Genomic DNA, 23000 nt, shown 5'->3' on the forward strand with positions numbered 1-23000 from the left:
TCACATCTGGGGCGGTGAGGTAGCCTAGTGGTTAAAGCGTTTGCTCGTCACGCTGAAGACCCGGGTTTGATTCCCCACATGGGTAAATTACATTGTGTGAAGCCCATTTCTGGTGTCCCCCGCCATGATATTGCTGGAATATTGCTGAAATAAAACTGTCGTCAAATTGATAAGTCAAGGTTTATGTGGTCACCACAAATAAGTTTCAAAACAAATTATTTTTATGTATGGTAAAAAATAGGGTGGCGTGTTTACTGTATCTATGCAGATCTGTTTTGGGAGGCAATTGTTTCATGAATACAGCTTTTTTAATTTGCTCAATATTCAAGACCCACCAGCCTTTGTCTTTGATTTGTATGTCTCCTACTTTCATATTTGTACGTGCATGTATGCGATGTATGTTTGTCTCCTGTGTTGCTGTGCCACAATGCAGTCTTGATGCTATAAACTAAACTGTAAGCCACAAAGCTGTCTCGATACCACAAAGCAAATTTGATGCCACAAAGCAGTCTTCTTGCCACAAAGCAAATTCAATGCCACAAAGCAAATTCAATGCCACAAAGCAAATCAATGCCAAAAAGCAAATTTGATGCCAAAAAGAACATATGATGCCACAGAGACGTCTTGATGCCAAACAGCAAATTTAATGAATCTTTTATTATGAAGTCAAATTGTAGGTTATTAATATTTATAAGTCTCTACTGCATTTTATCAATGTTATTTTTCACTATATTTTTATAGATTGTTTTTGTTGATAATCACATGAATATAATACACAATTCATAAAAAGAGCATTGATGAATTCAGGTTTTGCTTTCACAGCTTAAAGAATAAGGGCAATCTGACTGCATTTTGGAACTGTGATGTATAATCATGACAACTGTCTTTACCGTTTACTGGTACATGATTGTTTTGCATTGAACAATTTGTATTATTTATGAATGAATTGTTATGTATGATGCAACGATAACAAAATGGCTGACAACAGTTTTGAAGGGATTGTCTAGTCTGACTATCTGACTCAGCTGATTGTGTCATGGTTCCCATGATATCAACCACTTGTTTGACTGGTCCAGAGCTGGTTATTTACAGCTGTGATGGAGCTGGAATATTGCAGAATGCTCACTGACTTCACTCACTTTAACCTCCTCTTTTCTATAATCATCTGTTCACTTAAAAAAAATTTGATTTGAATTTTCAAAGTTGACATTATTTTGATTTAAATCTATCGAGGTTATGAAATACCTACCTGGCATTATTAACATTCTGACAATCATATTGCATCTATCCAACGTGATGTTTTGAAGCTTTTCACAATCACTGGAGCTATGTGAAGAAAAGCATTGATTTATTGGCTGGATATCATAAAATAGAGGCAGTTATGGGAATGACTGCTACTAGCAGATTGGTTAGAGGAAGAACCCATTACTCCCACATAGTTTAGAGGAAGAACCATTACTAGAAGATTAGTTAGAGGAAGAACAGTTACTAGTACATAGGTTAGAGGAAGAACAGTTACTAGTACATAGGTTAGAGGAAGAACCATTACTAGAAGATTGGTTAGAGGAAGAACAGTTACTAGTACATATAGAGGGAAAAACAACACTGATACATTTCTGGTGACCCCCTGCCGTGATATTGCTGAAATATTTCAAAAGCGGCATAGACAAAACTGAACTCACTCACTTCTGAAAACTTTATGAACATCAGAGACCCCTGTAAAAGTTATCGACTTGTCTGTAATGTTTTTCTGTATTGAACAGTCGAGCAAGGAAGACATCTTTATGACAACATCAGCATCCTTGCCTTCAGTTCTTTGCTCATCCAAACATGCTCACTGACTTTAACCTCCTCTTTTCTACAATCATCTGTTCACTTACGATATTTTCAATTTGATTTTACAAAGCTGACACTCTTTTAATTTAAATCTATCCAGCAGGGCTCCAGATAAGGTCCGTATCGGCGTATGTACGGATGAAAAATACGCACGATACGGTTGGAAATAATTTAGAAAATGTAACAGATACGCACCACAACAATGGTGTACGGTCTTAGAATCACTTACAGACGTATATATCTGAAAAAGTATTGTTTTATTGTTTACTGACCTGTTAACAGAATAGTAGCAATGTTGTGGTGCATATATGAAACGAAACACAAGATTACTGATACTCCATTAAATTCCATTCAGTACTCTAAATGTACACTTAAGGTTTTCCAGTACTCCTATGTTGAAACAATAAGGAGTATGTACTCCTGATCATGAAAAATTATCTGGAGCCCTGTATCCAGCCAATGAAAACCCTACCTGGCATTATTACCATTCTGACAATCATATTGCATCTTTCTGACGTGATGTTTTGAAGCTTTTCACAATCACTGGATCTATGTTACCCTCAAGAAAAGCTTAGTTTGACTGGCTGGAAATATTAGAATATGCTCAACAATCGCTGGGGATAGTAACCTTTATCGAGTTATTATAACCACACATTAGAGGTAATATTTTCATCAAGTTTCGCTCTGTATATTTGTAACTGAAAAACTGATGTTATATTGAAGAGTAATCAAAGTGTGGTCTTTGAGGAATGTGTAGATTCTCTTCTGAAGAAGATTAGCTTAAAATATGAGAGAACCCTGCAAAAGGTTTTACCTTGGCGATGTTCGTTCTGCTTTATCTGTCTTGAAATGAAGAGTTGATGACAATATACCATTTGAAACTGTATCTAGGTCGAGTTCTTGTCATCATTCAGTTTTTATTTTCGTCACGATTTAGCTGAACATGTGTAACTGAATTTTTTATTTGATTATATATCAAAGAGTAATCAAGAGGAACACTGTATCATTAGTCCGATTAGGTCCCCTGTATCCCTGTAACCACAAGAGATGACACCGTGACGGTGATTGTTAATCCGGAACTAATTGTACCGGTATATCTTAAACTTGAAATGTTTAAAATTTGAAGAGTTAGATAAGTGTTAACTTTATGTATTCACCAGACAAGTGCATTACCTTTTCTTTTTCTTTCTTTTTCGGTCCGATCATGTAACATTTTAGGGAGAGTTTTCATGTAATATACACGATTTTTTAGTCATCTTTTCGAGACATACAAACTTTTTCTCTGAAAGAATACAAAGAATATGGACTCAAACACAGTATTTTTCAGAACATCAGTTTTCTAGGGTGAATAATGAAACAAAATATTTTTCCCAGCATTTTTTAAAACGGATATCAATAGACAGCTCCTTTAGCATGCTAAATGTATTGATGACCTTGACCGAAAAGTGATCAAAGCTTTGCCATGACGCTGCCGGAATGTTAGCAATGGGAATATTGAGCTCACTAATATATGGAGTGTGTGCAATTATAGCAGGCTGAAGTATTCAAATATGTTTGTAAATATGTTGGATAATTCAAATATTTTCTTTTTGTACTGGACTTACTGGTAATAAACTGTTGAAATAATCATTGTCTGTCGTTGTGGTAATAGTTAGACATTTTAAGGGGGTGGCTTTATGACTGCTTGGAACAGTATTTGAGTCGGTTCCAGTGAGTCCGCTTAATATACTAACCACATAAAGAAACTGTGCACTCAGAAAATGCCTTCAGAATTGGAATACAGCACTGCAAAGACGAAATGATGTAGACACTTTATAAGCTGAAGTATCGGACCACAAGAAAATGTCAAAAGAACATGAACAATATCCGTAACGATGACATAAGAAGTTCAAAATCGAGTTGGGGGTCACACGACGAAGTCACAAAATCAATAACGGGTATGACCACCGTGTGCGTGAAGCACAGCAGTGCATCGAAGACGCATAGAGGCTACCAAATGAACATTGAAGGCCTGGGGAATGGTCTGGGGCGTGGTCACTGCTGTCTGGAACCTGTATCTGAGATGAGTCACCCGAATCCATCTGTCCTGTCTTGGCGTCGTTAAGTCGGGAATGCCCAGAACGTGGGTGGTCGGCGACGTCATTACTGTTTCGATAACGCCTGACCCATGCAGATATCGTGTTACGATGGCATTGGAAATGTGCTGCCACCTGTTGTTGGCTCATTCCTGCTCGAACCATTCCAATGGCTTCATGACGTTGAGTAGATGTTAATCTTGGCATGGTGTGCTAGTGACTTCTCATGTGGATTTGTGAACGTATGAATGACCAAAGATCAAGCTTTCGACAGTGACAGCAATTTCAGAGTTTCACATGTTGTGTGCAGCTGTACGGGCTGCACGTGCAGTAACATATTGCAAGGCCTTAGGCCACCGTCAATGACGTCACGCCGCCTGGCACGTGCATGAGCGTTTGATTGTCTCCAATACTTGCTATGTTCACAAATGTATAAATACGCTGTGTGCCTATATTTATATTTTCTGTGTGCACAGTTTCTTTATGTGGCCAGTATATGTGAAGAAATCCAGTTTAATGATATGATGGTGTTGGATGTTTACTACTTTGGGGAAACCCACGAGGACAGGTATGATGCTGGCCAGTGTATGAAATAGCCACTTGCCCGCTAGCCCGTGGCCAGTAAATCTCCACTGTCACTGGCCCGACTGGCTAGTGAATTTTCATGGGGTCATTTTATAAATATATCACTCTCTCTGACTTGTTAAGTTATAATACACTTTTAAATCATGAAAGATTATGGCCTGATAAAAATGTTCATCATATTAGCAGTTTAATGATGAAACCTGTGTCTACATTCAATTTTGGGATAGTGAATTATGTTGTGGGCTAGTAACTTTCAGGCATAGCTAGCCTGACTGGCTCTTAAAATTTGGAAACTATTTAGCACACTGATGCTGACAAACCTCGGGATGATCTGAAATACCTATGTGACATACTCATGTGTACTAGGTCTTTTTTCATTATGGGTAGTGGGGTAGCCTAGCGGTTAAAGCGTTTGCTTGTCACTTCGAAGACTTGAGTTCATTTGCCCACATGGGTACAATGTGTGAAGCCCATTTCTGGTGTCCCCCGCAATGATATCGCTGGAATATTGCTAAGAGCGGCATTAAACCAAACTCATTCACCTACTTTTTTAAAAAGTTGCACCAAAGCTTTTTTCACCATCCTGCTAATCTTCGTAGTTGATGCCGCCAGTGTAAATGTATCGCACATCACTTTACAGAGTCAGAGCATTCAAAGATTCACAAGAAACTTAATCAACATTTTAAAACAGGCTTTCACAAACACATTGCATGCTTATGTTTATTTATTACTTACATAAACATACATGACAAACCTACTCCATTTCAGGGTTGATCAAAATAGAAAATACTGATATTTTCTTTAGACATTACTGTTCCACCATCCACCACTATGCTTCCATCACTGTTTCTATGGTGGGAAATATACCAAATATCCTGTATGATAACTAACAAACCTGAAAGTCATCAAAGAATATGGAATGGATTTCTGTGGCAGTTCACGGTTTGACTGGCTGTCCGAGTAAGGTCTGGTTATTGATGATCATAGAGATCATTAATTGGCAACTAAATAAATATTCTAGAAGTAATTATGAGCCAAACTAAAAGTAATGTCTTTTAAAAAATCCCATATATGACATAAATGGTGAGTGGTGACACTTTTGTGAATGGATTTCTAACAAAAAGAACAGAACATTAGAGCAGTAGCCCATGAATGAACAAGTAACTTTGGGTAGTGTGTGTGTAAATTAAAATGTTTTTAATCACAATAGTTTAAGATATTATCGATGACACAATTTTTGATAATCCTTAATAATTCTTCCAACCCACGATAATTTCAATTACATTGAAACCTGTCTAATCCGGCACACTGTCAAAACCAGCATACAATTTTGGTCCCGCCATTTTACAACAATATTATGACCAGTAAAACATTGTCTAATCCAGCACCTGTCTATTCAGTATTCCGGCACGACTTTCCGGTCCCAACAAGCAATTTTAGCTGTAAGTAACACTGTCTAAACCGGCATGGGTATGAGCAGTCCCAGCAAGGACCCATAATCCAATACACTAATTAATCCTCTTGGCATGCTAGATAATCAGGAAGTAGGTATAGCGCTGTAAATTAAACGCTCTAAGCCGGCATGGGTGTCAGCAGTCCAATCAAGGTCCCTTAATCCAATACCTTCTCATCACGCTCTGCATTATAGAAACAAAGAAATTGACGAGTGTAAATGGCAGCCATGTTGAGAAATGATCGTCACTGTCTAATCCGGCACTTTATTTCGGTCCCGTGGAGTGTCGGTTTAGACAGGTTTCATTGTATCTATCTTTGTAGCCATCCCTTGTCCAAGGCCAAGGACAAATAATGAAATAGACGACATGCATCCTTTCATATTTATTTGCTCTTCTATGGGTCTCTTTGTTACAACAACCAGTTCAGTATATATTTACATATATTTCCTCTTTCACAAGTCGAATATTTGCCCGAATAATGTCACTGTAGCTTTCACTTCCTCTTCTTCCTCTTTATTTTCGTAGTCCGGATGCCCTTATATGGCCCAAGCCCTTTTGCCTTGAGCTCTTGAACCTCAGCATATTTCCTTTTATTAAATCTGGAAAGAAACACATTAAAAATAAACAAACAAGAAGACAAAGTCATCAATATCCCCCGCAATGGCAAAATACTCTTCATGATTATATATACGAGTTATGATTATGTCAAATATTTAGGTGTGTATATAGAAAAGTGGAAGGAGAGTATTGAAAGGTTTTTAAAGTTCTGCTCCAGAAAAGAGCACTATCACCAATTTCATTCTAAGTCAAACTTATTGCCATGGAAATGCCAAAAATGTTTTATTCAGAAATTGAAAACTACCAAAAGGCACCAGTACACCACCAGATCTATCGATGTGCCAACTTTGGTGAAGAAATAGTGAACGGTTTTAGAGTTCAGTTCCGGAAAAGTGTACTACCACCAATTTCAGGCTAAGTCAAAACTTGTTGCCACGGAAACGCCAAAATGTTTTATTCAGAATTCCAAAACTACCAAAAGGCACCAGTACACCACCAGATCTATCTATGCGCCAAGTTTGGTGAAGAAATAGTGAACGGTTTTAGAGTTCTGCTCTCGAAAAGACAAATGTGCACGGACAGACAGACGGACGGAGTCCATTTTAATACCCCCCGCAAAACGTGTTGCGGGGGATAAAAAGAAGCCATAATCAGTTTTGCAACATAATCAATATATTTATGACAATTTCCTTAGTAATATATCCGTAAAGCATGTATTTATATATCTGGGTGAAGCCTATTTCTGGTGTCCCCCTGCCGTGATGTTGGTGGAATATTGCTATAAGCGGTGTAAAACAAAACTCAGTCAGTTTATATATCTGGGCTCCATGTACTACTCAGCCTGTACAATATCGTGTGTGAGGGTTCGACCAATTAGTACTTTACAGGAGGGGGGAAGTTTGAGGGACCTGTGACTTTCATCAGAAAATAACTTTTCTGCTGCATAACAAGCAATACAAGAGGTGAGTCTGGTTTTACGCTGTTTTAAGAAACATTCCAATATCACGGCAGGAGACACCAGAAATTGGCTTCACACATTGTACCCATGTGGGGAATCAAACCCGTCTTCCAGCATGATGAGCAGACGCTTTAACCATTAGGCTACCCCACTGCCCCACAAGTAGTATGTCTGTGATGGAGACTTAAGAGACTTAAACCAGTTCCAGTCATTGTTCTAAAGGAAAGTCGGCTGGTCTCACTTTCTGAACTCGGCATCCGCCATCAGCTCCTCAACAATGGACGTCTTCTGCTGCTTCTTCGTGATGCGAGAGCTGTAGAACTCACTTGGATCCTCAACCACGGTGCCAAACTGGAATACAAGAAAATAGGGGTACAGTCAGTCATTGTTTCTGGAACTGTGTTGCTTTGAACACACACATTAGTAATGTTCACAATCTGCTCAGTTCATTTGTTAACGCACTCAGCATTCTTTAAATATTAGTGTGGACCAGACAATCCAGTGATTGGCATCACAAGTATTGATCTGCATATTTGAGATATGATGACATGTATCAACCAACTTCAGCACCTGGAAATACTTGGGCAATCCCTTGATGTCATCTCCTTTGTAAAACCTCTTGGGGTCAAGGGCTCGCCTCATTTTCAGGGCAATGAGGTCATTCTTCTTCTCTTCTGTCAGCTCACCTATCGGCATGTTGTACCATCCTCGCCCCTTGGTCTGTTCTCGTGCTTTCTGAAAATATGATTAACACTGTTTGTTTTCTTCTTGTATGATGTTTAACATCACACACACCAGCTCCCAGTTATATACTAGCCACATAAAGAAACTGTGCACACAGAAAATGCCTTCATAATTGGAATACAACACAGCAAAGATGAAATGATGTAGACACCTTATAAGCTGACCACAAGAAAATGTCAAAAGAACATGAACAATATCCGTAACGATGACATAAGAAGTTCAAAATCGAGTGGGGGTCACACCATCGAAGTCACGAAGTCAATAACTGGTATGACCACTGTGTGCGTGAAGCACAGCAGTGCATCGAAGACGCATAGAGGCTACCAAATGAACATTGAAGGCCTGGGGAATGATCTGGGGCGTGGTCACTGCTGTCTGGAACCTGTATTTGAGATGAGTCACCCGAATCCATCTGTCCTGTCTTGGCGTCGTTACGTCGGGAACGCCCAGAACGTCGGTGGTCGGCGACGTCCGTTTCAATAACGCCTGACCCATGCAGATATCGTGTTACGATGGCATTGGAAATGTGCTGCCACCTGTTGTTGGCTCCTTCCTGCTTGAACGTATGAATGACCAAAGATCAAGCTTTCGACAGTGACAGCAATTTCAGAGTTTCACATGTTGTGTGCAGCTGTACGGGCTGCACGTGCAGTAACATATTGCAAGGCCTTAGGCCACCGTCAATGACGTCACGTCGCCTGGCACGTGCATGAGTGTTTGATGTCTCCAATACTTGCTATGTTCACAAATGTATTTATGTATAAATACGCTGTGTGCTTATATTTATATTTTCTGGGTGCAGTTTCTTTATGTGGCCAGTATATGACAATAAATCAAGTGGTATATATACTGTTTTGGTATAATTTAACACTATATACCATTAATATAATCTTTGTATTACAAGTTGATTTGAATTTATACATAATAAACTGACAACAAAATAAACTTGTAAGCAAAGTTTTTTTTCGGCAACTACTATAATATGATGTCTTTCAGTGGCATTTAGAAGTTGTACAGTGATGTCCAAGATATTTTATGGATTAAACTTCTTTTTTTTTTTTTTTTTTTAATTTCTCTCACGTAGGGGTGTGAGAGAAATTAAAAAGAAGTTTAATCCATAAAATATCTTGGACATTACTATAATATGGTATTGTAATTGAGTGATGGTCGAACCTTTCTTTCTTTCTGCTTTCTTCTAAATCCTTCCTCATGGGAAGGAATGCTTTCTTTCTTTTCAAAGTCTGGTGTGATCACACTCTTGGCCATTATCTGAAACCATACAACCATCATCATGATTCTGACAAAGTGATAAGCATGATAAATCACTAATGTTACCATCAGTAATATATAATATTTCGAGCATGTTGAAGAAACATGTTGCCTGTAGTATCCTGTAGTATCTAATAGAAATAAGAATACTGATCAGCATGAAATACTTTGTGCTTTGTTTGGCCAAGCAGACAACCTATTAGCAAAAACATTAAATGAAAGCTAAAAGATTTACATATACAGGTGTGACCCAGTATCTTCCAATATTTACACCATCATTTATAACCTATAAACCTCAAAATAGATACCTAAGAATATGATCTGCATAACATGTTCATTATGATACCAACCTCTTGAAGTTCTTTACTAACACGTTCAGTTGGAGCTTTGTATTTTGGTTGCGGAGCATGAACGGAGTGAAAGTTTATATAAATATCTGAAGGGTCCGACTTGACTTGCAAAGAAGATGATAGTTCCATGCTGCAATAGAGACAAAATACGTTGGTTGGTTGGTTGTTGATTAACGCCACACTCAGAATTATTCCAGCTATATGGCGATGGGCTGTAATTGTAAATAATCAAGTCTGGACCAGACAATCCAGTGATCAACCGCATGATCTACACAATTGGGATACGATGTGTCAACCGGGCCATTTATTTAAAAGTGATAATCATGACGGTACTATTCTTTGCATATGTCATTTTATTAACTATGTGAATGCAAGTTAGTGAGAAAGCTAATGCTGTTTTGATCTGTTGTCAACAATCACTGGGGTAGGGGGGTTGAGGTTTTGCACACCCCTACGTAATATTGTAATCTCCTGCATGATAGGCCAATACATGGAACTTTATTTTTTTACTCCACCCCATCCTCAATGCCAAATGAATAAATGACCAGTTCCTAAACAATGTTTAAATGTGCCATTTTTCAAATGCTGTACCAGACCCACCCTTTCACAACATAATTTTTCCATAAAACCACTCCACCACAACAAAACATCATTTAAATTCCTTAAAACAAGATGATACCAGGAATGTTTTTCTTATTATCTGACCTGCGGCTTTTGTCGAGTTTTCTTCTGTCATATTTATTTTTATGTTTTGTACTTTTTCTTTTCTCCCTGTGTAGACTTTCGCCATCTTCACTGCAATCTTCTATAATGGTTCTCGAACCAGACGTACTGGCATCCTCAGCAGATGGCGTTTTATCTATAACGAAAAAAGACGACACTTCATCGCTCCCTTCCCCTAATTCAGAATTGTCACTGCGATTATGTGAGTCAGTATTTAAAACACTGGATTCCTTGACTTCAGATGTACTCGGGTGTTTCCGTATGGGTGTCTTGTCTATAACGAAAGGAACTTGATCATTCGAATCGGATTCTGAGTCCGAATTACTTCCATCAGTTTGATCTATGTCTCCTTTATTTGTTATCTTTTCTGGAGACAGTGACACGCTTGTTTTGCTCCAAGCTGATTCAAATATTTCATCCAGTTCGCTATCTGATGTAAGTTCATCAGACGAGGAGCTAGCCATGGTACCGCGGTCAACACATCAACTTTACATACACAAAACACACGTGTTGACAGCTTCCATGAGCCGAAGAGCACTTCCGCCCCCTTTCCGGAAGTGCACAATGTCCTAATATAGTACGTTATACATTCAAGCTAAAGAGTAAAGAATATAAATATCGATTACAAGACCGCGACACATGATTACATGTGTATGCTAAATATCTGTCAGCACATAAAAAAATATATTAAAATAAACTCAATTACGTTTTATCGTAATATCACTGCGTAGAAATATGTTAGGCAAGTTTCCTTGCAGGGTCAAACGACTTAACGATGCAGGGAGTATTCAGATGCTATAAGTGAACGATTATACAGTATGATGTGGTGGTGGTGGAATTGAGTTTAACGTCGTGCTTGAGAATATTTCGCTCATATGACGACGTGCATGCGTATGTGTATGTGCGGCTGCTTGTACTAGCCCAGACTTAAGCTGGTTTTATAGTGCTAGCCCACTGTGATACCATGCCGCAGTGAAGCATGAATACCCCACTCAGACACATTATACTGACTCCGAGTCGACCAGTCTTTGATGTACCCATTAATGCCGAGCGCCAGGCAGGGACCAACAAGTACCACATTTTAACGTCTTTTGGTATGACGCAGTCGGGGATCGAACCCGCGACCTTCCGCACTCCGGGCGGACGCTCTAACCACTACACCACGGAGGCGGTCATACAGTATGAAAGCGGTAGTGGCCATTCCTCGTGCTGCGTCACAAGCATGCCATTCTCCACCTCAAAGCCACATTTCTGTGATTGGGTTAAAAGTTAAATTATTTGACTAAAAAGACACGACGTTTTCATAATAAAATCCATAAAGACTAAAAGATAAAAAAAAAATCGGAATTAGCTTGGTCACTTTAAAAATATATTCTCCCGCCCAAATGACATGGAGACACAGATTATATCTTTTGTTGACTTTTCCTTTCATAAAGGTTCACCAGCATACTTAAACGACATTCGACCAATATTCACCCGCCTTAACTGGAAAAATGTCATGACTATCAGCGCAACCGCCTCGAACGTCTGTTTCATACAGAGGCGTGCCCAGGATAGAAATGAAGTGTAGGTACACCTGGACGTACGAGTCTGTAGATCTGTAGACTAGTGCTAGTTATAACGGCTGAAGCCAACTGTTGCATGCAATGTTGTGAATACATATTGAAAGCTAGAATGCTAGCTTCTGATTACTTTATATATATAAACATAATTTGAACAAGTGACAATCTTGCCAGGAAAGCTTTCTTTTCCTGATCAGCCAAACCATTTCCATATAATTGACCGGATCTAAATATGCTGGTGCATCGGACTCTGTAACGGACACTTTCTTTTCCTCTGTTTGAGGAGCAAGCTCATTAGTATCATCTTTCACGGACGACATCTTAAAATACTCCAGAAGCTCCAGCCATTACAGTTTACAGTTTCCGAAGTACAATCGAGCGTGCGAAGATGCCAAAGAGCGACTTACCACTCGACCCGTGAAGATCCCGGTTAGAACTGGCCTTCAGCAACCCATGCTTGTCGTTAAAGGCGACTACCGGGATTGGGTGGTCAGTCTCGCTGACTTGGTTGACACATGTCAGTGCGTAGATCGATGCTCATGCTGTTGACCTCTGGATTGTATTATCCAGATTCGATTATTTACAGCCCGTCGCCATATAACTGGAATATTGCTAAGTGCGGCGTTAAACAACAACTAAACCAACGCCATACGTTGTTTGATGGTAACAACATTCCAGGTCAAACCAAAACATGAGTCTCATTAACTAATTCAGACAATGACCTACTTTTCAGCCGATCCGAATTTTCTCATGTGAAAGTGAAAAGAGACAACACAAACAACTATGGTTACACTGAATTTCAATTCCTTGTTTCATAAGAAAATGGTATTTACAAGTTAATTTTATTTTGAAACTTTAATAACTTCGTACTTCTATATTTTATGGCGAGGTGTAGGCAGCATGACCTTAACTAAGACGTCACAGGCTGCCCCTGTTTGATGAGGTCGTGAAATGATTCACAAATCATCTGGCTCACTGGTTACACCTGATATGTGTTCACTGCGCTTATTCAGTGTAGTGTTGTAACGCACAATGTGATTGATATAATATCAAGTCTGTACCAGACCGCCAAACTTTTCTAGCGGCAGAGCCTCGTTTTGAGATTTCCACGATTTCCAGATTTCCGTTTGTCAGAGCACGCTGTACGACAGAGCACGCTGCACGACGTGTTTGCAAGGATTAGAAGGCGCGTAGTGTTGCAATATACAGGTGCTTAGATGTATCAAATAATTCTGATTAATATTTATGTATCAAGTTGAATGAATCGGTCTCAAAATTCTGGACTGGTTATTGTACTAAGTTGCGCAACAGGACAGAACCCAGTCAGCAGGAAGCGAGACTGTTGTGTAATCAATGTTTTGACTTGCTCCGCACAGCTATCAAAATGTTTCACGCGGAGGGCATTTCCAGTAACAAAATGATGTCCGATGCAATTCCCTTTTCGACTTGTACCCCATTAGTGCATGTGTGTTTTTCGGCAAAAAGAACCTAACTTGTCCTATCGGAAGGGTCACAAGAGTATAGTTCCGTCAACTGCTGCAACAGAGTCATTACATATGGATAATAATAAAATACACACTTTATTCAAGATTTTTACGGTTCTCTAAGTACAACAAATTCATATAGTAAAATTATGCAGACGGACCGGGCTTGCAAAGATAAAACACCAAAGCCAAATTCTATCCAGTATGAAATCGCTTTATTATTTTTGAATTCCCACGTGTAACCATTTATACACGACCTATCATTACTTATTTGCAGCCAGGTTGCGCGTCCTACCGGTTTCAAATTAACTGTTTCACAACCATATTCACCCCGAAAACAGGAAGACAGCAAAACATTGAACAAACTTGAAAATATTCATAAACAAGAAAACATTGTGTCCAGGGACACGGATGCCCCGCTGACATTCATAAGACATATAAAGATCAATAATTGAACAAAATTCACGAACAAGTTCAATAAACATCTATGCAACTATGAGATGCACACCTTTCGAGTCCCAATGAAACACATGTATAAGCTAACTCAATTCTGTTGAGCAGTTTTTGTGGAGAAGTGGAAGACTTCTTATTTCACTATCATCAGAGAGAAATTCAACAAAATTGATCTAAGTTCAAATGACTCTAAACATACACAAAACTATAAAATACAAAAACAAAACAACATGAGATGCACACCTTTAGAGTCTCTATAAAAGACACATGTAAGCTAAATGAGTTTTGTGTAATGGTTTTTGAGGAGAAGTGGATAAAGTACACCCCCTGTTGTATGAGACGAACAGGATGAATAGAACCAAACTCAACTAAGTTCAAACATCTGTAGAAGTGACAAAATTAAGAAACTGGAGGAACAAGGTATGAGATGCACACCTTTAGAGTTCCAATGAAACACACGTAGAAGCTCAATCAATTCTGTTGAGCAGCTTTTGTGGAGAAGTGGATAGACTTCATCCCCTACAACACTAAATTCAGAGAGAAATTCAACAAAATTTATGTAAGTTCAAACGGCATTAAAATTGGAAAAATAAATAAAATACAAAATCAAAATATGAGATGCACACCTTTAGAGTCCCTATAAAGCACATGTGTAATGGAAATGAATTCCATAAAGTAGTTTTTGAGGAGAAGTGGATAACGTACACCCCCTGTTGGATGGAACGAACACTGGCTGAATAGAACAAAATTCAACTAAGTTCAAACATCTGTAAAAGTGACAAAATAAAGAAATTGCATAAAAAATTATGAAATGCACACCTTTAGAGTCCCTACAAAAGACATGTAGAAGTTAAAGAGCATGTGGAGAAGTGGATTGACTTCACCCCTATTACACTATCATCATAGAGAAATTCAGCAAAATGTACCTAAGTTCAAATGTGTGAGATGCACACCATTAGAGTCCCAAGAAAGCCCATGTATACGTTCATTGAATTCCACAGAGCGGTTATGGTGGAAAAGTGGGAATACATTCCCTGTTTTGACGGACGGACGGACACCCCCTATATGCCCCCAGCCATATATGGCGGGGCATAAAAACAACACTGTAGATTTTTGTTTTCAACCAACAATGGTACCTGACATCACCACCTTCAACACCTGACAACGTCTCCATCAACACCTGACACCACCTCCATCAACACCTGACTGACACATCACCTCCATCAACACCTGACATCACCTCCATCACCACACCTGACACCACCTCCACCTGACCACCTCCACCTCCACGTCCATCAACACCTCCATCAACACCTGACATCAACACCTGACACCACCTCCACCCACCTGACATCACCTGACACCCATCATCAACACCTGACACCACCTCCACCAACACCTGACATCACCTCCATCAACACCTGACACCACATCAACTGACACCACCTCCATCAACACCTGACACCACCACCATCAACACCTGACACCATCCCCATCAACACCTGACACCACCTCCACTTGACATCACCCCCATCAACACCTGACATCACCTCCACCAACACCTGACATCCATCAACACCTGACACCTGACATCACCTCCATCAACACCTGACACCACCTCCACCAACACCTGACATCACCTCCATCAACACCTGACATCAACTACATTAACACCTGACACCACCTCACCGCCATCAACACCTGACATCATCTCCACCTGACATCACCTCCATCAACACCTGACACCACCTCCACCAACACCTGACATCACCTCCATCAACACCTAACATCACCTCCATCAACACCTGACACCACCTCCACCATCAACACCTGACACCACCTCCACCAAGACCTGACATCACTTCCACCAACACCTGACATCACCTCCATCAACACCTGACATCACCTCCACTTGACAACACCTCCATCAACACCTGACATGAACTCAATGAACACCTGACATCACTTCCATGAACACCTGACATCACATTCATCAACACCTGACATCACTTCCGCCTCCTTCAACACCTGACATCACCTCCATCAACACCTGACACCACCTCACCTCCACCAACATCCGACACCACCTCATCAACACCTGACACCATCTCATCAACAACATCAACCTACATCACACTATTTCGTAAACAGCAACAACGCCGCCTTTGTAGGAAACATACACTTTGCCACCTTGGCCAAAAAAGCACACAGCGTGGTTCAGACAGATTGTTCTGCATTGTATCAACAACACACAAAGTTCTCCCCTCAGGGGAAAAGATCAGGATCTCATTCCTATACATGTCACACGCTATGATACGTCCATTTGCACCAAAGATGGCGTCTGAAGGCCGCCACTTCATGCCGTTCCGTTTGTGTCCGTTGACCTTGAGGAAAAGGCCGTCTTTCTCCGACTCGAGACACACGGACCCCTGCCTTTGCCAAGAGCACACGATGACCACATCATCTGCTACGTACCGAAGGGATTTCATCTCACCTTTGACCTTACTGGTCCAGTTTCTGACCATCTTGCCTGTTGTCGTCATGACCCGCATCTCCTTATTTGGCAGATTGCCAACAATGATGTGGTCGCCGAAGTTGGCGACAATAGGATCACAAGTCATCTCTCCGTTTCGTGCCAAGGGTATTTTGGACTGAACTTGCAGATGTTTTGTTAATATAACAAGGTAGTTTTCATAGATGGCGCAGATGGTACTGTCATTATCAACACACACAAACCGTTTGAAAAGGTCACATTTTCCATTCTGATTTACCAAACCAATTATCTTACCATTATCATAGAAATCTTTCAGCTTTGCATTTGAGTCGTCTAAAATCAAAAGTCTACCTTTATCTTTAAAGGCAATAGAGCTAATATTAGGTTGTGATTTATCAGTGCCAATTTGTGTGCTGAACTGACTCATGTATGATAAAACCCCTTCCTCTGTTGCGTCTATCCCGTGAAGGTTTATCTCAAGAAATTCTTTTGCTGCCCTGTCTTTAGACTGTGAAGCATCCTTATCTCCAATCGCTTCACCCCCCTCATCATCGTTGGCTGATGTGTCCATTACCCATTCCTGTGGTGTGCTGGTGGGATGAGTGGTTTGTATCTTCGGTTCTTCCTTGAGTGATTTGGGTATGGAAGATTTCGGTGTAACCTGGGGATCTGCACAAGAACATGGTACATTTGGGCTTCCTTGGGCCATTGGAACTTCACGAAAAGTGATAACTTCTGCGTCAACTGGAAGGTTTATATTAACCTTATATGTAGTCAGAGTACCTGTAGATGACACGGCAGGTTCCTCTGCATATTCTTTCAGCCCCTGTTGAAGAGTCTGGGACAGCAACAGAAGAGTCAGCCCACCACCCTCTTCCACCTGCTGACATACTCGGACAACCTCCTCCCTTCTTTCAGACTCAGAGTTCACCAGCTCCAGCATCCTTTGCCTCCTACGCCTCTCGTCCTGAAAACTTCTCCTGCCCTTCTCCAACACCTCAGAACTCTTCTCAGTGATCTTCTCCACCACAGCAGCAACTGACGAAGTCAGCTCACTCACAAATATTTCTTCCTCTTTGTTTAACTGACCCATCTCCGCTTGCAGTGTTTTGGCAGAGTCTTGAATACTGGAAGACGTCGCTCCTACCATTGACAGTGCCTGTTTCAATGACTCACGCCTTTTGTCAGCTGCTTCGTCTACAGTGTCAAACTGATGTTTCTTGTGCTCAGCAAAGGCACATTGAATACATACTGCCTCAGAACATGTGTGACAGAAAATGCTCAATGTTTCGTGGTGTTTGTCACAAATCTGTTCCTCCTTCTCAAGAAAGTGTTTATCGTACTGACCTTGTCTGATGTCATCAAGGGAGACCACTCGATGTGTCGCTGTAAGAGTTGAAGAGTTATGTCTCATTGAGCAAGTTTCACAAAGTTTGTCGCCACAATCCAGGCAATGGTGAGTGGTTTCACAAAAATCGCCTTTCATTGAACAAACCACACAGTTAGAGGCCTGTGGTGTGCGACAAGCGTACACCCTCTGACGCCCCAGTATATAGAAGTTTGTCGTTAGAGAGCTCGCTGATTTCGTCTGTAGCCGAGTTTTATGTTTGCACAGAGGACACTGGAAGACATGCCCACCGCCCTCGGTAGTAAGCCGTTCTTCAATACAAAGCTGACAGAATGAATGGAGACACGTCAAAAGTTTGGGGGAGGAGAACGGCTGTTGGCACAGCCTACAAGTGATGTCTTCATGAGGTACCGGTATTTTTCCGGGTGTCGAAATTGACGCCATATTGCTTCACCTGGAACCAAAATGGACAACAGTTTAAGTTGTACCTATATGATTCAAGATACACGCCCAATTGACCCTCTGAGCAGACTTAAATTGTTTCTTTGGGTGGTGTTCACGTCCTACTTTATCACCTTTAATTATGAAGGACAATAGTGATCTGCACGTGGCGCATGCAAAAGGTTTGATTGGATAGTTTTCAAATATTGACCAGAACATATGCATGTATGATATAGACGTACCTTTTATCTGAGTGTTTGACAACTACACTGCATCTATCTGTCTGTCTATCGTAAACCCAACACGATGTGTTTAAATAAATGTAGGTGTGGGTTTTTAAAAAATTATTCATTGGTATTCTTTGGTCATGTACTGAATCAAGAAATCATTGAAAAATATAATCTGACAGAAACTTTTGTTAACATGCTGAACTTTTGATTACATATTTTGGACAGCATTAGCACTGCCGTTGTACTAAATTAAATTTGAAATATGTTTAATATGTTTCACACACGTCCAGTGGATTTAAGCCATAAATGATTAAAATAGCTTGCTTGTGGTAGAGCTTTAACTAATTTCGATCTACCTAAGCAAAACGTCAGAGAGTATATTTAATTGGGATTCTCTGGTCGTTATGTTTATTTCCGTGGTCATTGCTGAAGTTTGCGGAACTGGCTTTTCATTCACCGGTGGCGTTTATTCAAGGATTTCCGGTAACCGTCTCTCGCGATAGTGTGCAGGGGACGTGTGAAATCTTACGGATCGCTACAGTACATGCAGCAAATATTTTCACTTTCATCGACAATTATAACAAGCGTGTCTCACAGTCCTTAGATAATAACTAACATAGACATGTCACAAACCGAAACCTATATGTCATGTGTCATATAATCATATATGTCATGTGTTCATAACAGGCATTCCTTTAGCGCGGTATAACGAGGATAATATCACTCTTCGTCAGTCTGTATCATTTTCATGGCAGGGGGCTGTATGATTTATGCATTAGTCTGAATGAACACAACATAATTACCTTATGTAGAACGACGAATACTCTTTATCGAACTGGGAACTTCCTTCGTGGAAGCTAAAACTGTCTCCCAGTTTGTGAGACGCTTACACCATGCCTACTGTTATGATTACACCGGCGGTGCAGATACAGAATGATACTTCTAATTTTCAGACATTAAAACATTTTTTCTATATGAGGACACTGATTTTATGAATATCAGTTTACTGACATTTGACGCATAAAAGTGTTCTTACCTCGACAGTACATCGGAGTGAGTTTAGTTTTACGCCGCAGTCAGCAATATTCCAGCTTATATGATGGCGGTGTGTATATAATCGAGTCTGGACCAGGCAATCCAGTGATCGACAGCATGAGCATCTATCTATATCGACAATTCCTCGTTTTAATGCGACACAGCGTGTTACGTAATGCAAATGTAAAGCTCTAAAATGATGACATTCTCTACTTACATACATCAATGTGATTGTCCGATTCTATGATTTTTCATTAAAATGATGACATTCTCTACTTACATCAATGTGGTTGTCCGATTCTATGATTTTTCATTAAAATGATAACATTCTCTACTTACATAAATGTGGTTGTCCGATTCTATGATTTTTCATTAAAATGATAACATTCTCTACTTACATAAATGTGGTTGTCCGATTCTATGATTTTTCATTAAAATGATGACATTCTCTACTTACATAAATGTGGTTGTCCGATTCTATGATTTTTCATTAAAATGATGACATTCTCTACTTACATAAATGTGGTTGTCCGATTCTATGATTTTTCATTAAAATGATGACATTCTCTACTTACATAAATGTGGTTGTCCGATTCTATGATTTTTCATTAAAATGATGACATTCTCTACTTACATAAATGTGGTTGTCCGATTCTATGATTTTCATTAAAATGATAACATTCTCTACTTACATAAATGTGGTTGTCCGATTCTATGATTTCATTAAAATTTTCATTAAAATGATAACATTCTCTACTTACATAAATGTGGTTGTCCGATTCTATGATTTTTCATTAAAATGATAACATTCTCTACTTACATAAATGTGGTTGTCCGATTCTATGATTTTTCATTAAAATGATAACATTTGATTTTTCATTAAAATGATAACATTCTCTACTTACATAATGTGGTTGTCCGATTCTATGATTTTTCATTAAAATGATAACATTCTCTACTTACATAAATGTGGTTGTCCGATTCTATGATTTTTCATTAAAATGATAACATTCTCTACTTACATAAATGTGGTTGTCCGATTCTATGATTTTTCATTAAAATGATAACATTCTCTACTTACATACATGTGGTTGGTTGTCTCGATTCTATGGTTTTTCTATGATTTTTAAAATGATAACATTCTCTACTTACATACATGTGGTTGTCCGATTCTATGATTTTTCATTAAAATGATGACATTCTCTACTTACATAAATGTGGTTGTCCGATTCTATGATTTTTCACTAAAATGATGACATTCTCTACTTACATAAATGTGGTTGTCCGATTCTATGATTTTTCATTAAAATGATAACATTCTCTACTTACATACATGTGGTTGTCCGATTCTATGATTTTTCATTAAAATGATAACATTCTCTACTTACATACATGTGGTTGTCCGATTCTATGATTTTTCACCGGATTCACAAATTTCCAGTTTAATGGATCAGACAGTCCAGTGGTTGAAACCATGAGCATCGACCCATGCAGTCACGACACCATAACCGCCATCAGCTGCTCAACAATGAACAATGGTCTTCTGCGTCTCTCTTCGGGATTCGAAAATAGGCATTCTGTCAATCATTTTTTTCTGGAATTGTGTAGCTCTGAACACATCCTTTGCCAGTGGGGCGGTGGGGTAGCCTAGTGGTTAAAGCGTTGGCTCGTCACGCCGAAGACCCGTGTTCGAATCCCCACAGGGCTACAATGTGTGAAGCCCATTTCTGGTGTCCCCGCCGTGATGTTGCTGGAATATTGCTAAAAGCGGCGTAAAACCAAACTCAGTCAGTCAGTCAGTCCTTTGCCAGTGCTCACAATCTTCTCAGTTTGTTTACCGCAGCACTCAGCAATATTCCAGCTAGCTATATGATGTAAAGTAAGCGATCTGTAAATTATCGGGTCTGTACCAGGTAATCCAGTGATTGACATCACGAGCATCGATCTACTTGATGCGATGACATGTGTCAACCAAGTCAGCGAGCCTGACCACCCGATCCCGTTAGTCGCTTCTTACGACAATCATGGGTTGCTAAGACCAGTTCTAACCTGGATGTTCATTGATGCCGCTTATGTGAGAAAAGAAATCTTTCTTTTCCTGATCAGCCAAACCATTTCCATATAATTGACCGGATCTAAATATGGTGGTGCATGGACTCTGGAACGGACACCTTCTTTTCCTCTGTTTGAGGAGCAAGCTCATTAGTATCATCTTTCACGGACGACATCTTAAAATACTCAAAGTGACAAAAAACCTCTCCCTCATACTATGACAATGAATGAGTTAAACTTTGCAATAATAAACCATTGCTTTGTGCCGAGAAATATTTCCAGAAGCTCTAGCCTTTACAGTTTACAGTTTCCGAAGTACAATCGAGCGTGCAAAGATGCCAAAGAGCGACATACCACTCGACCCGTGAAGATCCCGGTTAGAACTGGCCTTCAGTAACCCATGCTTGTCGTAAAAGGCGACTACCGGGATCGGGAGGTCAGGCTCGCTGGCTTGGTTGACACATGTCATCGTATCCCAGTTGCTTAGATCGATGCTCATGCTGTTGACCACTGGATTGTCTTATCCAGACTCGATTATTTACAGCCCGCCGCCATATAGCTGGAATATTGCTGAGTGCGGCGTAAAACAACAACCAAACCAAACCAAAAGCCATACTACTCTTGATTAAGCGTTGTTTGATGGAACACCATTACACATCTCAAAGCTATCAAAATGTTTCATGCGGAGGGCATTTCCAGTAACAAAATGATGCCCGATGCAATTCCCTTTTCGACTTATACCCCGTATTCATGTGTGTTTTCGGCAAAAAGAACCTAACATGCCTTTGCATGCGTTTGTGACGTGTTCTATTGGAAGGGTGACAAAAGTATAGTTCCGGCAATTGCTGTAACAGACAGTCATTACATATGGATAAATACACACTTTTATTCAAGATATTTACAGTTCTTTAAATACAACAAATTCACATAGTAAAATTATGCAAACGGTCTGGTCTTGCAAAGATAAAACGCTCCAGCCTGATTCTATCCAGTATGAAATCGCTTTATCTTTATTAAATTCCCACGTGTAACCATTTATACAATGACATATTATTACTTATTTGCAGCCGGGTTGCGTCCTTCCGGTTTCATATTTACTGTTTCATAACCATATATTCACCCCAAAACTGGAAGACAGCAAAACATTCAACAAACTTGAAAATATTCAGAAAATAGCAAGACTGTAGATTTTCGTTTTGAACCAACAATGGGACTCCAATACCCCAACCTAACAAACAAGCCTTGGAGCACCTCCAATAATATTTAACATCACCTAACCTCCATCAACACCACACACAACCTCCACCTGACACCACCTCCATTCACTTATGTCACCAGCTCCATCAACA

General features: G+C 39.8%; 2 protein-coding genes and 2 long non-coding RNA genes across 4 annotated transcripts; 1 reads left to right on the top strand and 3 right to left on the bottom strand.

The window, feature by feature from the left end:
• The first annotated feature begins 593 nt into the window (after positions 1 to 593).
• Positions 594 to 2003, top strand: LOC124265841. Its single transcript, XR_006895557.1, has 2 exons — positions 594 to 1469; positions 1500 to 2003. It is a non-coding gene; the product is annotated as an uncharacterized LOC124265841 (long non-coding RNA).
• LOC124265842 lies at positions 1200 to 2599 on the bottom strand. Its single transcript, XR_006895558.1, has 2 exons — positions 2309 to 2599; positions 1200 to 1249 (listed from the first exon to the last, which is right to left on the bottom strand). It is a non-coding gene; the product is annotated as an uncharacterized LOC124265842 (long non-coding RNA).
• A 3720-nt stretch (positions 2600 to 6319) lies between these two features.
• Positions 6320 to 11100, bottom strand: LOC124265838 (deoxynucleotidyltransferase terminal-interacting protein 2-like). The gene is made up of 6 exons (XM_046700684.1): positions 10535 to 11100; positions 9830 to 9959; positions 9384 to 9479; positions 8037 to 8201; positions 7708 to 7817; positions 6320 to 6549 (listed from the first exon to the last, which is right to left on the bottom strand). The coding sequence occupies exons 1-6, from the start codon at positions 11014 to 11016 to the stop codon at positions 6444 to 6446; spliced, it is 1089 nt and encodes a 362-aa protein (XP_046556640.1). The 5' UTR covers positions 11017 to 11100; the 3' UTR covers positions 6320 to 6443.
• Positions 11101 to 16177: 5077 nt separating this feature from the next.
• On the bottom strand, positions 16178 to 19472 carry LOC124265825 (E3 ubiquitin-protein ligase TRIM56-like). The gene is made up of 2 exons (XM_046700667.1): positions 19368 to 19472; positions 16178 to 18347 (listed from the first exon to the last, which is right to left on the bottom strand). Exon 2 carries the CDS (start codon positions 18335 to 18337, stop codon positions 16178 to 16180), a length of 2160 nt encoding a protein of 719 aa, XP_046556623.1. The 5' UTR covers positions 18338 to 18347; positions 19368 to 19472.
• Positions 19473 to 23000: the final 3528 nt, after the last annotated feature.

The sequence above is a fragment of the Haliotis rubra genome, unplaced genomic scaffold, assembly GCF_003918875.1.
Source record: "Haliotis rubra isolate DU_JTF1 unplaced genomic scaffold, ASM391887v1 Scf998, whole genome shotgun sequence".
Classification (NCBI taxonomy): Eukaryota; Metazoa; Mollusca; class Gastropoda; order Lepetellida; family Haliotidae; genus Haliotis; species Haliotis rubra.

Bases quoted from the DNA above. Each gene is read 5' to 3' on its own strand.
- LOC124265838 (XM_046700684.1), bottom strand. From the start codon at position 11,016: ATGGCTAGCTCCTCGTCTGATGAACTTACATCAGATAGCGAACTGGAT. The intron at 9,960-10,534 runs GTCAGATAATAA...TCTCTATTGCAG, and splicing joins AAACTCGACAAAAGCCGCAG to CATGGAACTATCATCTTCTT. The intron at 7,818-8,036 runs GTGCTGAAGTTG...CTTGTATTCCAG, and splicing joins GATTGCCCAAGTATTTCCAG to TTTGGCACCGTGGTTGAGGA.
- LOC124265825 (XM_046700667.1), bottom strand. From the start codon at position 18,337: ATGGCGTCAATTTCGACACCCGGAAAAATACCGGTACCTCATGAAGAC.